General features: G+C 40.3%; 1 protein-coding gene across 1 annotated transcript in view; it reads left to right on the top strand.

Annotated features, from left to right (window-relative positions):
* The window catches only part of nin (ninein (GSK3B interacting protein)), a 35,436-nt gene that overhangs the window by 19,454 nt on the left and 1,073 nt on the right, over window positions 1-14,909 (top strand). The window contains exons 7-15 of the mRNA XM_072698980.1: window positions 3,067-3,207; window positions 3,285-3,459; window positions 3,701-3,811; window positions 4,417-4,506; window positions 4,817-4,934; window positions 6,770-6,891; window positions 6,982-7,844; window positions 13,995-14,049; window positions 14,679-14,804. Coding sequence (XP_072555081.1) covers window positions 3,067-3,207; window positions 3,285-3,459; window positions 3,701-3,811; window positions 4,417-4,506; window positions 4,817-4,934; window positions 6,770-6,891; window positions 6,982-7,844; window positions 13,995-14,049; window positions 14,679-14,804 — 1,801 coding nt within the window. The remainder of the gene's footprint in view (window positions 1-3,066; window positions 3,208-3,284; window positions 3,460-3,700; window positions 3,812-4,416; window positions 4,507-4,816; window positions 4,935-6,769; window positions 6,892-6,981; window positions 7,845-13,994; window positions 14,050-14,678; window positions 14,805-14,909) is intronic.

Genomic DNA, 14,909 nt, shown 5'->3' with positions numbered 1-14,909 from the left:
TTAAAGGTGAAGATGTGGATTTACCTCTGATAGTTGCAGTCATGCTGGCCCTGTGTGCAAGCTAGTTCTTTCTTTCTTTCTCTCTTTCCTTCTTTTTTTAGGACATTTTGTGGAGCTGATCGAATTTAGTGCAGCAGCAAGCTGTTGCCATTCAACACATTTTTAATATTTTATGATTCAACTTTATTATCATTGCACAAAGGACAAGTACTCCAACAACAAAATGCAGTTTGACATTTAATTCAAAAGTGCAAAATACTGCTAGAGTACTAGAATCAGTTGTTCAACATACATATGTGATAAATAAATAATTTGAAAATGTACATCTATACATTGCCCCCCACATTTTGTCATGCCTCTACCTCGTAGTGTTAAAAATTAATCTATTCAGCTATTGTCGAAAAGGCTTGATTTGTGTGTTATATGAACAAGCAGCTCATTTACATTGATCATTTTTGGCTGTTTGGGGATAGCAACTGGGCAGGATCTTAGGCTCGTGTACGTACACACATTTACAAGATAGGTCCAGCATTTCCAAGGGGAAATGTGCATACACCAGGTATAAATCCTAATTATTGTGTGCACATGGAGTTTTTTTCTTTTTCCATTTCATGCATACACCTTTTTTTCCGATGAAATTTATAGAGGGTTGAGGCCCTGGATCCCTGAACTCTGGTAGGGAAGTGACTTTAGTTATACAGTTTATGTGGCTGTTACGGTAAATATTATGTCATTGAAAATGTTGTTCATAGTATACAGTACATGGGAAAGTAATAAATAGAATATAAATATTTAGAATATATACTATTTGGACAAAACCATTGGGACACCTAATCAGGTATTTCATTAAGACCCATTGCCCCGAGTGTATAAAATCAAGCAGCCATGCAGTCAGGTTAACAACATTTGCAATAGAATGGGCCATCTTGAAGAGCTTAGTGAATTCAAGCGTGGTACTGTTATACGGTGCTACATTTGCAATAAGTCAGTTTGTGAAATTTCTTTCCTACTAGTTATTTCTCAATAAGTTGTAAGTGGAATTATTGCAAAGTTGAAACGTTTAAGGAGCGTGCGCTGATACAGCATGTTGCCATACCTGCCACAGAGATGAGAACCCAAGTGCAGCCATGGAGCAGGTGATACCTCAGTATCACACTAGTTCAAATGGAGTGCAATAGTGAAGTTTTTTCCAGTGACTGGAGTGCCAATCCAGCCACGAACCCCAAAATTGTTGAATCTGCTGGATTTTGAGGATCTGCTTGCAGGGCTGGATGTAGTTTAATGTCATACCCAGGACAAAACAGTTGCAGGTTAAGGGCCTTGCTCAAGTGCCCAACGGAGTAGAATCACTCCTGGCATTCATGGGATTCAAACCAGCAACCTTCCGATTGCCAGTATAGATCCCTAGCCTTAGAGCCACCACTCTGTGTTTAGAAAACCTTTAGCAACAAGAGAAACTCAGCCACGAAGTGGCAGACCACATAAAGTGACATAGCAGAGTCGCATGGTGCGTAAAAGTCGCAAATGGTCTGTTAACTCAATAAATGCTTAGTTCCAGACTTCCTTTGGAATTAACCCCAAAACAATAACTGTGCACTGGGAGCTTCATGGAATAGGCCTGCAAGCCTCACATCACCAAGTGCCATGCCAAGCGTCAGATGGAGCATGTCACCACTGGACTCTGGATAAGTATAAATGTGTTCTGCGAAGTGACCAATCATGCTTCTCTGTTTGGCAGTCTGATGGACAAGTCTGGGTCTGGCGGATACTAAGAGAACGTTATCTGCCTGACTGCATTGTGCCAACTATAAAGTTTGCTGGAGGAGGGATTATAGTATGTGGTTTGGTTGTTTTTTCAGGGGTTGGGCTAGGCCCCTTAGTTCTAGTGAAGGGGACTATTAATGCTTCATCATACCAAGACAATTTGGACAATTCTATGCTTCCAACTTTTGGAACAGTTTGGGGAAGGCCCTTTTCTATTCCATCATGACTGTGCCCCAGTGCACAAAGCAAGGTCCATAAAGACATGGCTGGGTTTGGTATGGAAGAACTTGTCAGGGCTCTGTGCAGGCCAGTCCTGAACCCCATTGAACACCTTTGGGATAACTGAAATTGCAACCCAGGCCAACACCAATGCCTGACCTCACAGATGTTCTTTTGGATAAATGGGCAAAAATTCCCACAGACACACTCCAAAATCTTGTGCCTTCACAGAAGAGTGGCAACTGTTAAAGATGGAATGGGGAGCTTTGGAATGCCTATGCATTTAGAATGGTGTGTCATAAAAGTTCCTGTAGGTGTAATACTTGAATACCCAATACTTAGTAATTTCGTGGCATAGACATTCACAGAGAAATGTTGTTTTCAACCGAATTGGTAGGGAAGGATGTACAAATTAATAAATAAAATGAATATAAAATAAAATGAAAATAAATGAATAGGTGTAGTTTCAGAGTTGTGTGTCACTAGGTCTTGGAGCATTCAGGTAAAATCATATCTGTTGGCTTTTATATTTCCAGTTGATTAATCCAGTCATTCTTGAAATTGTAGAACCTGGGCGTTGTGGGAAGAGTAAGGGTTAAATGGAGGGGGGGGGGGGCTGGGGGGGTGTCCATTCTGATATAGGTGTCTATGAGACATTTATGCAGTGTCCAACCATGATGCTTAATTGGTAATTGAGTGGAATACTAAATGGTATTATTGGACTGGTATGAATGTTGTACAGTATTGATTTTGTGGCACTTTTTAATATGTGTTTTTTCTATTTTCTGCTCAGATTCAGGGTAAAGTTTTCAGTTTTTTTTAATATTGATTACATTTTTCATTTGGCAGGAAGAGGAAGTTAGCAAGTACACACCCACATACATAAAATGTCATCTTCAAGCCCTCACTGTCCTCTTTTGGGAACAACAGGATTTAATAGTTTATTATGGCAATTTTGTGCAAAAATATATTCTTTATGGAGGAGAAAAAATAATTGCTGGACCTCAGGAGGACAGTGTATTTCATGTTATATGACTATTTGTAACGAACGGAATGGATGGCACAAAGCTTGTTTTTTTTCAGGGAGCAGTTGGATGTTGAACTTAATGAGAAGGAAAAGCTACGTGGTGACCTGGAGAAGGCAGGCAAATTGAAGACCAAACTAACCACAGAGGTGGATGAATACCTTTCAGCCATTGAGCACAACTACAACCTCAACATCAGGTAACATGGCAACATCTACTTTACTCAGTGTTTCTGTCTCTCATTATCCAAACCCCTAATTTTCTGTTTGTTTATAGAAAACTTGAACAGGAATATAGCCAAAAGCTGGCAAGTGTGAGGGCTGGATTGACCAAAGAGAGAGATATTATCCACCAACAGGCAACTCAGCAACATGAAGAACTTGATGGTGAAATTGAAAAAATTAAACAGGAAGCAACCTTGCTAAGAGAACGTCTTGCACTTGGTGCCAAGGTAAAGAGAATGTGTTTCTCTTGAAGAGGGAGAGTATCAATCAGCATATTTTAAGCAGTTTATAAAAAATTCTAAGTTCTTAAGGAATTCATGAATTCCTAAGTAAATGCAATTAAAAGTACCATTTTGTTCCAGTTTGTCCAAATGGGTGTGTTGTGTGAAGCATATATGCTCGTATTTATACAAAATCAGAAAGAGACAAAGTGCATTATGGAACCTTTTGTGTTTGTTTTGTTTTTAGGAGAACAGCCGATTGGAAGCCCAGCTTTTGGATAGCACAGAAAAACTTTTGGAGACTGAAAATCTGGTCTGTAAATTGCAGACAAAACTAGACAGCATTCTTGAAGAAAAAGTAAGACTAAGAGGTTCTCATATATTTCACTAAAATTGTTGCCAGTATCATTGGATTTTTCTCAGTGGGTTGATTATACAGTGAAATCCTGTTATAGTGGACTCGCTTATAACGGAATATAACCGACGAGGTCCGCTGGTCCCGGCCGTGTGCCTGTAAGAACATGCAGAAAAAGCAGTGGATATAGCAGACTCGCATATTCAATATTTCGCTTATAACGGACAAACAATTTGGTCCCCAGGGCCGCTTATAGCTGTAGTTTTGTTTGGCTATAACGGACATGCAGGCTCCGCCTACAAGGCGCCTGGCGTGCCGGTGATATCCAGCGCAGATACGTAGTCGGTATTATTAATAGTCACACATCTGGTCAGATAAAGTTGGATTATTGCATGCACAATATAATAATCTATACCAAAAGAGTGTCTGCTGGGGTGTGGCATGAGTAAATGGTGTCCTGTAGTTGTGTTCTGGGCATACAGCAACTCTGGATGTAACGGACTTTGTCAGGTCCCTTGAAGTTAATTATAACGGGATTTTACTGTATGTACATTTCCACCCATAGTTAAGTTTTTGGTCATAAGTATTTTCTGATGGTGTTTCCTCAGTTTAGTTATTGGGACCGTGGAAGTGCTGATTTTTTTCTACATGAAGAGCATCTTCGCCAAATATTTAGCAAGCATGAAGAACAATGTAGGGTAAGGTGTCCAAACCACACACCAAAGTTCTGCGACCATCTGAACACTCATATTCTTTTTCTTTGTTGTTTTTTTAACTTGTCTTGTAATTTTGTTTAAAACTTGCATTATTATTTGCTGTTGATGAAGAGTCCCCTTCACGTAAAGTGTTTTTGTGGTTTAGTGCAACATAGAAAAACTGATTAAATTGTTTAAATTGTTACCTGGTATTTGATATGTGACTTTTGAGATTCTCTGTTGTAATGCATACTGTATATATTCATCCAGTGAACCTTATGTGCTCATTTCTGTGTGTGCACTTATATAACAGGAAATGCAGGATCGTATCGATGAGCTTCAATCAGAACTGGAGAAATACCATGCACTGAAGAAGATCCCTCTCATTCACAATGTTGATATTAATATATCTGATATTTTTTCTGACCAAGGTAGTTTCCCATTCTTAAAAGATTAAAGTCAATATATGCGGAAGTAGTGTCTTTCTTTTTGACCTCTGATTTAGTTGTAAGAACAAGTTCTACGCTCATGTTACAAGCCTCATTGTTCAATTTAGATTTGGATTTGATCTTGTCGGTGTACATTCATAATTACAAATGACATGTATCTAACTGTAATGTGAAGGCATATGGCACACATGTGCATATTAATCCATTTTTGTATGTCATCTATGTCACAAACAACAAAAAGTATCTTATTTGTGAGACATGGTATTTTAAAAATCGACAAAATGGAGGCTCTATTAGCTAATGTATGCATCACATTTTGTTCTGGAGGACAGCAGACAGTTCATTAGCTGTACATGATCAAGTTGAAAAGGTGAAAGAAAGGCAGATGGCTGGCTTTTGCTGTTTTCACAGCTATTAATGGGACTGTTGAAGGTCTCGTCCATTGTTGTTTTGCCGTGCTGCCAGTGCTGGCTGATGACAACAGGGCCCAGCACATGTGTATAGGCCAAATTCTGATCTGACTGTTCATGTTGCTTGGCCATGAATCGGATATATATCTGATCTAGGAGCGCATATGAAAATGACTGAAATGTAATTTGAAAAGATCACATTTCTTTGTCCACACAGACCTGAAAACATCAGATTTGTGTCACATTAATGCAAAAACTCAGATGTGAGTCACTTCAGCCTGATAAGTCCATGTACGTGAGTACATGGACTTCATTTTTTGATTTTAGATGGGAAAAACAAAATTAAAAAAAAATGGTAATTTTCACTACTTTTACTGGATTATTTGCAAAGGGAAAATTGGAAAATGGTTTGTTTTGCTTGGTTGTGTATGATACTCCCCATACTGCCCCATACTCCGTTAGGAGGGGGGGTGGTGGGTTATAGGTCCATCTATTATTGGCCAGGTACATTGCAAAGACCACTCCTCCCATGACATCGCTACAGAATAAGTGTTTCGAGTCATCCTGACTGCAGGGGTACCTAAAAGTTTTTGTTAAAGCTGCACTTGAGAATTTTATAATTTATAAATTATTTCAAGCTTCCTAATCCAGCAGCCTAGCTCTAAACAGTTAAAGTGAATTCCCCTGCTACAGCAATCAATATAGCAAACAGAATATTCATATAAAAAGACATCATACAAGGATTAAGTGTTATAGCTGAAACAGAGTACGATCATTTTTCTCACTACGGTGAAGACTTAGTGTGCTTATTGATCTCTTATAATGATCAATAATGGATACAGCATTTCATTTTGCCCATGTGGTCTATCCCATCTTATAAGAGATGAATGGCAATCATAGTATATCATTGCTTCAAAATCATAATGATGCAAATTTATACTATAACTACTACTACAACAAATAATAATAATAATAATAAACTCTCAGGTACCCCAGCAGTCAGGGCTGATTCAACTCTTATTATTATTATCTCATGTATTATCTTATGTATGTCATGTACCTGGCTAATAACAGATGGCACACCTATAACCCAACCCACCTCCAGTCAAACCAAATACAAGGCGTTTTCTGACTTCTTTGAACACACACCAATGAATACAAAACAAACCATTTTCCCATTTTCCAATTTTCCCTTTATGATTAGTCTAGTAACATTAGTGAAAATGACCCATTCTTCATTTTAGTTTTTTTCCAACTAAAATCGAAAAACATATTATACTGATGTACACTGACCCGGATAATGTGAACTTAGTCTAATTGCCTCAGAGTATAACATGGGTAAGTTATACTACCTCAGTCCAAAAAACAGCAATTATTAAATTTTAAGTGTCGATTTCTTTGTGTAAGGTTTATATTCAGGAGAATGTCAGCCATTAAACATGAGTCTGGAAGCTGAAATACTTGTAGAAAACCTAAAAGAGCAGCACCTGGAAGAGATTAAGAAACTCAGAGACCAGCTTGAAAGTGAGGTAAAGCCATTTTTGTGTTATGAATGGAAGACCTTCATTGACAATACTGATTCAACTACTTTTGCATAATATTTTTATTCTGTTTCATAGATTAGTGAATTCCAACAACAAGTAAACAAGCAAAGAATACTCCATGAAGAGCAACAAAAGCTTCTGTCACTCAAATGCCAAGAGGAGGTCCAGGCCCTACAAGGAAATATGTTACAAATCCAGGATAGAGCTGATGAGCTCCAAAGTCAAGTGAACCAAAAAGAAATGTTGCAGATTCAGCTAGAACGCAGTCAAGAAAAAGTGAAGCAACATGAAGAGGAAATGAGTGTTATCAAGAAGCAGCTTTCAGATACCCAAGCCTACTCTAATGAGTTGAAGGAAAAGTTGAAGACACTGGAACTTTTTCAGTCCAGAATGGTGCAGAACTTTGTGGAGGAAAAGGAAGAACTTCTGAGGATTTATGAAGAGAGAACTATACAAGTGGAGCAACATCACAAGGAAAGTATTCAGGCATTGATAAAAGTGGAAAGGGAAAAGTTGCAGGCAGTAAAAGGAGAGATGGAGCGAAGACTGATAGCTGAGTGGGACAGGGAAAAGGCTCAGTTACAAGAAACCCATGAACATTTGCTTCGGGTTAAATTAGAGGAAGAGAGGCAGAAGCTAAGAAGGAAACTCAAAGAGGAATGGGAACATGAGAAGGCCCTGCTGGAGGAGCAGCATGCGGGGGTTACCCAAGTATTCTTGGATAAGGAAAGACTCAGACTTTTGAGTGAGCAAAAACAGGCCGAAAGGAAACTTGTGTATCACAGGGAGAAAGACAGAGCAGCAGGAGAGGAGGAGAGAATACAACAGCAGGATAGCCCCTGGGAAGCCATGCAAGAAATAATTCCTGCATACAATGAAGAGAGGAAGTGGCTGGGTGGCCTTCTGAACAAATTCTGGGATGAAACTCCAGAGGCTAGGTAAAAGGGGTGCTGCTGGGGGAGGGAAGGTCTAGTGGGCATATCACTTTTAGCATGCTACATTTTTATTTTATTTTAATAGAAATCCAGACCAGTTTTGGATTGAACATTACATTACATTATATTTTGGATTGAGCATTAAAAAAATCTATTTTTATGTATTATGTAGGGAGCCATTTTCCCCAGAGTACAGGGAGGTAGGAATGTAATTCTTTGGAGCCAAACAGGCCATCTCAGTCCTATCAGGCTGATTTTCAAACTTGAGTAGGAGGGGAAGAGAAAACAAGAAAATGACGTTTTATAGAATTGCAGAGAAAGAAAAAGGTGTGCATCATTTGGGGACTGCTGAAAAAGCAAGAGCTACTTTTATGGTTATAGGATATTTAAAATGAGTGGGAAACTTAGCACTTCACATACAACAGAGACAAAGCTGAGTGTAACAACCAGCACAACAGACATGAAAACAAGTTTAATAACATAGATGACCATTTGGAAATTGGAGAAGTATCTTGCAAATGCATCAGCTGCTGATATATGTACTTGAGGACCTCAAACTGGAGAACATTTTGATTGAACAAGGCAAAAAAAGGAATTACCTTGCTTGAGAAGCAGGTTGATAAAAACGATAAGTTGTTGGAAGTGACTAAAACTGGAATTCACGAAAAAGAGCTAGAAATGTGTAGTAGTAGAAATATGAAATATTTATGAAACAGAATATATACCGATTGCTTCATTAAATTCAAATTAAGTTGCTGCAGACAAATGGAAATGTTGCCTAGTTCACAAGTAAGTAATACACTCACCTAAAGGATTATTGGGAACACCATACTAATATGGTGTTTGACCCCCTTTCGCCTTCAGAACTGCCTTAATTCTACGTGGCATTGATTCAACAAGGTGCTGAAAGCATTCTATAGAAATGTTGGCCCATATTGATAGGATAGCATCTTGCAGTTGATGGAGATTTGTGGGATGCACATCCAGGGCACGAAGCTCCCGTTCCACCACATCCCAAAGATGCTCTATTGGGTTGAGATCTGGTGACTGTGGGGGCCATTTTAGTACAGTGAACTCATTGTCATGTTCAAGAAACCAATTTGAAATGATTCAAGCTTTGTGACATGGTGCATTATCCTGCTGGAAGTAGCCATCAGAGGATGGGTACATGGTGGTCATAAAGGGATGGACATGGTCAGAAACAATGCTCAGGTAGGCCGTGGCATTTAAACGATGCCCAATTGGCACTAAGGGGCCTAAAGTGTGCCAAGAAAACATCCTCCACACCATTACACCACCACCACCACCAGCCTGCACAGTGGTAACAAGGCATGATGGATCCATGTTCTCATTCTGTTTACGCCAAATTCTGACTCTACCATTTGAATGTCTCAACAGAAATCGAGACTCATCAGACCAGGCAACATTTTTCCAGTCTTCAACTGTCCAATTTTGGTGAGCTCGTGCAAATTGTAGCCTCTTTTTCCTATTTGTAGTGGAGATGAGTGGTACCCGGTGGGGTCTTCTGCTGTTGTAGCCCATCCGCCTCAAGGTTGTGCGTGTTGTGGCTTCACAAATGCTTTGCTGCATGCCTCGGTTGTAATGAGTGGTTATTTCAGTCAAAGTTGCTCTTCTATCAGCTTGAATCAGTCGGCCCATTCTCCTCTGACCTCTAGCATCAACAAGGCATTTTCGCCCACAGGACTGCCGCATACTGGATGTTTTTCCCTTTGCACACCATTCTTTGTAAACCCTAGAAATGGTTGTGCGTGAAAATCCCAGTAACTGAGCAGATTGTGAAATACTCAGACCGGCCCGTCTGGCACCAACAACCATGCCACGCTCAGAATTGCTTAAATCATCTTTCTTTCCCATTCTGACATTCAGTCTGGAGTTCAGGAGATTGTCTTGACCAGGACCACACCCCTAAATGCATTGAAGCAACTGCCATGTGATTGGTTGATTAGATAATTGCATTAATGAGAAATTGAACAGGTGTTCCTAATAATCCTTTAGGTGAGTGTATATCCTCATAGTGTGTATTTTATGCAAGATGTTATTATGCTGAAGAAGAACAACTGCCGAGTTTGGTTAGCTTCTGTGACTCAGGAAGCAACTGGCAAGTACCAGCAGGCTAACCAGAATGCAGCTTTGACAGTTGCCAAAGCAAAAACTTGGGTTTAGGTGACATCTGCTGAAGCCAAGGAAAATTACTTTCTCGTCAGCCTTGAAGAGATTCTGGAAAATCCTCAAACATCTCAGGAGGGGTAAACAGGGCTTTGTCCATGCTGTTTACAGAAGGTATGGAGTGCTGTTAACCTCAACTGGGGATGTAGTTGGGTAGTGGATGGAATACTTTGAGGACCCCCTAAATCCCACTGATCTGCTTTTCATGGAGGAAGTACAGTTGGAGGACTCAGAGGAAGACATGCCCATCACTACGGCTGAGGTCACTGAAGAAATCAAAAAGTTCTTCAGTGGTAAGGCCACAGGGGTGGATTAGATTCACCCTAAGATCCTGAAAGTGCTTGATGATTTTGATGATGGTCTTGGCTGACATGCTTCTTTGACATTGAGTGCAGGTCAGGAACAGTGCCTCTGGATTGGCAGAGTGCCGTGGTGGTCCCAATTTCTAAGAAAGGGGACCGGAGGGTGTGTTGTACTGTAACTTCATAGGGATCACACTCCTCAGCTTCCCTGGGAAGCCCTATGCCAGAGTACTGGAGGGGAGAGTCTGTCCATTGGTTGAAGCTTGGATCCAGGAGGAGCATTGCAGATTCCATCCTGGTTGTGGAACACTGGGCCAGCTCTTCACCTTCACAAAGATTCTGCAGGGTTAATAGGAGTTTGCGCAACCAGTGTACATGTGTTTTGTGGACTTGGAAAATGCCGTGACCGTGTACCTTGGGGGGGTCCTGTGGGTGGTGCTTCAGGAGTATGGGGCCCACTACTATGGGCCATTAGTTCCCCATATAACCAGAGCAAGTGCTTGGTTCGCATAGGTGGCCTTAATTGAGACTCATTTCTGGTGGGTATTGGACTCTGCTAGGGCTGTCCTTTATCGCCATTTTTGTTGGTAATTTTTATTGACAGAATTTCTAGGCACAGCCAAGGGATGGAGAATCCCTGTTGGCTTAATCGAGCTGTGATCTTCAATGTCCTGGCAGTTTGCAGCCGAAGGTGAAGCAGCAGGAAGGATCAGTACCTTTAAATTAGAAGCCATAGTTCTCAACCAGAAAATGGTGGATTACCCCCTCCAGGTTGGGGGATGAGATACGTAAGTATCTTAGGGGCTTGTTCACACGTAGGGGAAGAACAGAGCAGGAGATTGACAGGTCAGCAGTTATGTGGACATTATATTTGGCTGTTGTGGTGAAGAGAGAGCTAAGCTTAAAGGCAAAGCTGTTTTACTGGTCAGTTTGTGTTCCAACTCTTCACCTATGGTCCCAAGCTCTGGGTAGTGAAAAACTGAGATTGCAGATAATAGTGGCTGAAATGAGCTTCCGTCGCAGGTTGTCTCGGCTCATCCTTAGAGATAGGGTGAGGAGCCTGGACATCCAGGAGGAGCTCAAAGCAGCGTATATTGTTCTCTGTTGTCTACATAGACGGTATGTGGGCTTGTTTTGGTCAAAAAATGCCCAGAAGCACTTTTACAGACTAATGGTAGACTCTAGAATGAAACAGGCCGTTTTCCTTTTTTTGGTGGGCTCATTAATATGTTGATGAGCTCTGCTCTGATTCCCTACTTTACAGTGAGGCACTGAGATGGCTCACACAGAACCAAAATCTCCACAATCATGCCCTGCATTATGACATAATGATGGTCAAAAACAGACCACATTTATGGTGATGGTCCTATAAGATTATAACCAGGGATGCTGGTGTGCAAGTACAGTAAAATCCCATTATAGTGGAATCACTTATAATGGAATATTGTCTATAGCGGACGAGGTCCGCTGGTCCCGGCCGTGCGCCTTTAAGAACATGCAGAAAAAGCATTGGATACAGCGGATTCGCATATATAATGGAATTTCGCTTATAACGGACAAACAATTTGGGTTTTGGTTGTAGTTTTGTTCGGCTATAACAGACATGCAGGCTCCACCTACAAGGTGTGTGGCGTGCTGGTAATATCCAGTAGTCAGGATTATTAATAGTCACGCATCTGGTCAGGTAAAGTTGCATTACTACTTGTACAATATAATAATCTATACCACAAGTGTGTCTGCCGGGGTGTGGCATGAGTAAATGGTGTCCTGCAGTTCTGTTCTGGGCATACAGCAACTCTGGATATAACGGACTTTGGATATAATGGGCTGTTTTGCCAGGTCCCTTGAAGTCCGTTATAACTGGATTTTACTATACACATTTGCCATATAAAGCCATACACACAGCAATATCACCAAAATGACACATAACAGATCTGCAGCATCACTCAGCATAAGCCCAGTACCTGTGATATTCAGCTTATTGTGGATGAGAACAGAGTGTTTCAGCCAGTATTCAAGTTTGTATGGTGACCGAGAAAGCGCAATGCAATTCAAAAAAAAAAAAAATGCACATCTAATAGAAAAACATGCTAAACACAATAACAGAAATGCCCTGCAAATTCTCAGACCACAGCACATTAACAGAAATGAACTGCAAATTCACAGAAAAAGAAAACTGAACTGTTTAAAGAGTGTATTTAAATGTGATGAACAGGTGTGGACACGCTTGTGACTCAACAAGGTTCAAGGTTACTTTATTGTCATCAGCAGCTTCATACAGTACATGTACAAAGAGTGATGAAACAACGTTTCTCCATGGCCCCATTGCAACATATAGTACACTTAACATCACATTAACAAGGCGTGCAAGGTGCAAACAGGCAGTAAATAAATAGTGCAGAGATTTTACAGTAGCAAGGAGATAATGTAAACTTTGTATGATTTGTGCAGCTGCACAAGGCAGTTAGCAAGATTTACCCCAATATAAGACACCACAAAGTGCAGTAACAGAATCAAAAACAATACAATACAAACAATAAATAGACAGGACGATAGACAGCACACAATTCCAATTTGTAACAGCGGAGGGCCGTAAACCATAATGACTGATATTGCACAAGATTATTATATTGCACAGGTCAGTTGTAGCACTAAATTCACAGTGACAAAAAGTTGAATTTGTAAAATTAACATTGCTGAAATGGATGCATATTGCGGCTGTAACAGTTTAACCCTTATTAAAGTGCAGTTGCAATTTAGAGGTAGTTTTTGTATATGCAATTTAGAGGTATTTAAACAGATACAGTCCAGATATTAGTGTGCATTCAGAGTTCTGATGGCTTGTGGTATGAAGCTGTTGCACAGCCTGGTAGAGGTGGAGCGGAAGCTTCAATACCATTTTCTGGACAATAAGAGAGAAAAGAGTCCGTGTAGCGGGTGGGAAAGGTCTTTTACAATGTTTATGGCTCTGTTGTAGCAGCGGGTCTGGAAAATGTCTTTTAAGGGGGCTAGGGGCACATCGATGATCTTCTCAGCTGCTCAACCATCCGCTGAAGTGTGTTACAGTCCGAGACGTTACAGTTCCCGTACCAGACAGTGATGCAGCTACAAAGCAGACTTTCGATGGTGCTGATGTAGAATGTGATGAGGATCAGTGGGGGAGGCTTGCTCTCTTCAGCCTCCGCAAGAAGTGCAGATGCTGTTGAGCCCTCTTGGCTATAGAGGTGGAGTTGAGGGACCAGGAGAGGTCATCGATGATGTGGACACCCAGGAACCCATAGGTACCATCAAAGTTACAGTCTTGTCTGTATATTCTGATTTTCACTACCTGATCCTGGATATTTCTATTACAGATAACCCATCAGACATTACAGTTTATATAATTTAGGTGTATAATCCTGTAAATCATCCCTTGTTTTACTGCTTATCCTGGTCAGAATTGCCAGGGATCCTGAAGCCTATTTAAAAATCATAGCAATATGTGATGTTTTGTTTACATATGACCTAGTTACAGTTTAAACAAAAAAATTAAACCATTTCAGGCTTTAAAAGGATAAAGAAGCAAATTTGTTTCTGTTTAATACAGGAAATAAACTAGTCATCTAGCATGGGAGAAATTAATGTCTTAAGTGGAACTGTCTCAGACTTAATATTTACTATACAGGCAAAAACTGGAGAAAGAGTCTTCAGAAAAGATGTTGACAAATTTCAAAAAACAGGTAAAACAAAGTTCTTTGACATCTTACATGAAATTTTTATACATTCACTGATGTCCAGCTGAAATGTATAAATGTTTGGTAACGCCTTACATTAACTGCACCTTCATAATGCCTTTATAATGCTGTCATGTCCTGCACGCCTGACCCTCCTGTCTCTTCTCTTATGTGACCGTAGTGAGCCATCTCAGGTGCTTGTTACCCCTCATTATTCCATGTACTTAAATAGCCGTTTCTCTCATCTGTCCCTGTCCAGTCATTAATGTTGAACCTTCTTGTTGCCTGTGCTCCTTCGCAATCCTGTTTGTTTCCAGATTTTGTTTATTTAGTTCAATAAACCCCTTCTGTTTCACCCCAACACCTGCCCTCAAGTCCTTCATCCCTCAAGTCGTGACAAATGTATTCGTAGAACATTCAGTGAACCTTCATAATGCATTCATACAGGATTAATAAGCAGCATTTAAGCACGTTATCTTAACATCCTAACATATATCATTATACGATTGTATTGTTGCGTAATGAATGCATTATGCAGGTGCAGTTAATGAAAACCAATACCAAATATTTCCAGCAAGCAAATGACAGACTGAATAGTTTGTGTTGAATCTGTATAATTCTTTCTCCATTTTCAGATTGCAGCAGACATGCAGGAGACGAACTACCAGCCTGGCAGCTTCATAAAGCTGTGTGAAAAAGAAGCAGCTGTACAACAGCCACAGAATAGAATCTGCACCATACCTGCTCACAAGAGTATCATGGTAACAACCTAAACCACAACCATGGGAGATGAGTGCACTGTGCATTCACATTAAATGGCACATGGCATACATATCAGTTGACCGTGATAATGTTTTTCTCTTGCA

The sequence above is a fragment of the Paramormyrops kingsleyae genome, chromosome 14, assembly GCF_048594095.1.
Source record: "Paramormyrops kingsleyae isolate MSU_618 chromosome 14, PKINGS_0.4, whole genome shotgun sequence".
Taxonomy (NCBI): Eukaryota; Metazoa; Chordata; class Actinopteri; order Osteoglossiformes; family Mormyridae; genus Paramormyrops; species Paramormyrops kingsleyae.
This window is presented reverse-complemented; position numbering and strand designations above follow the sequence as displayed.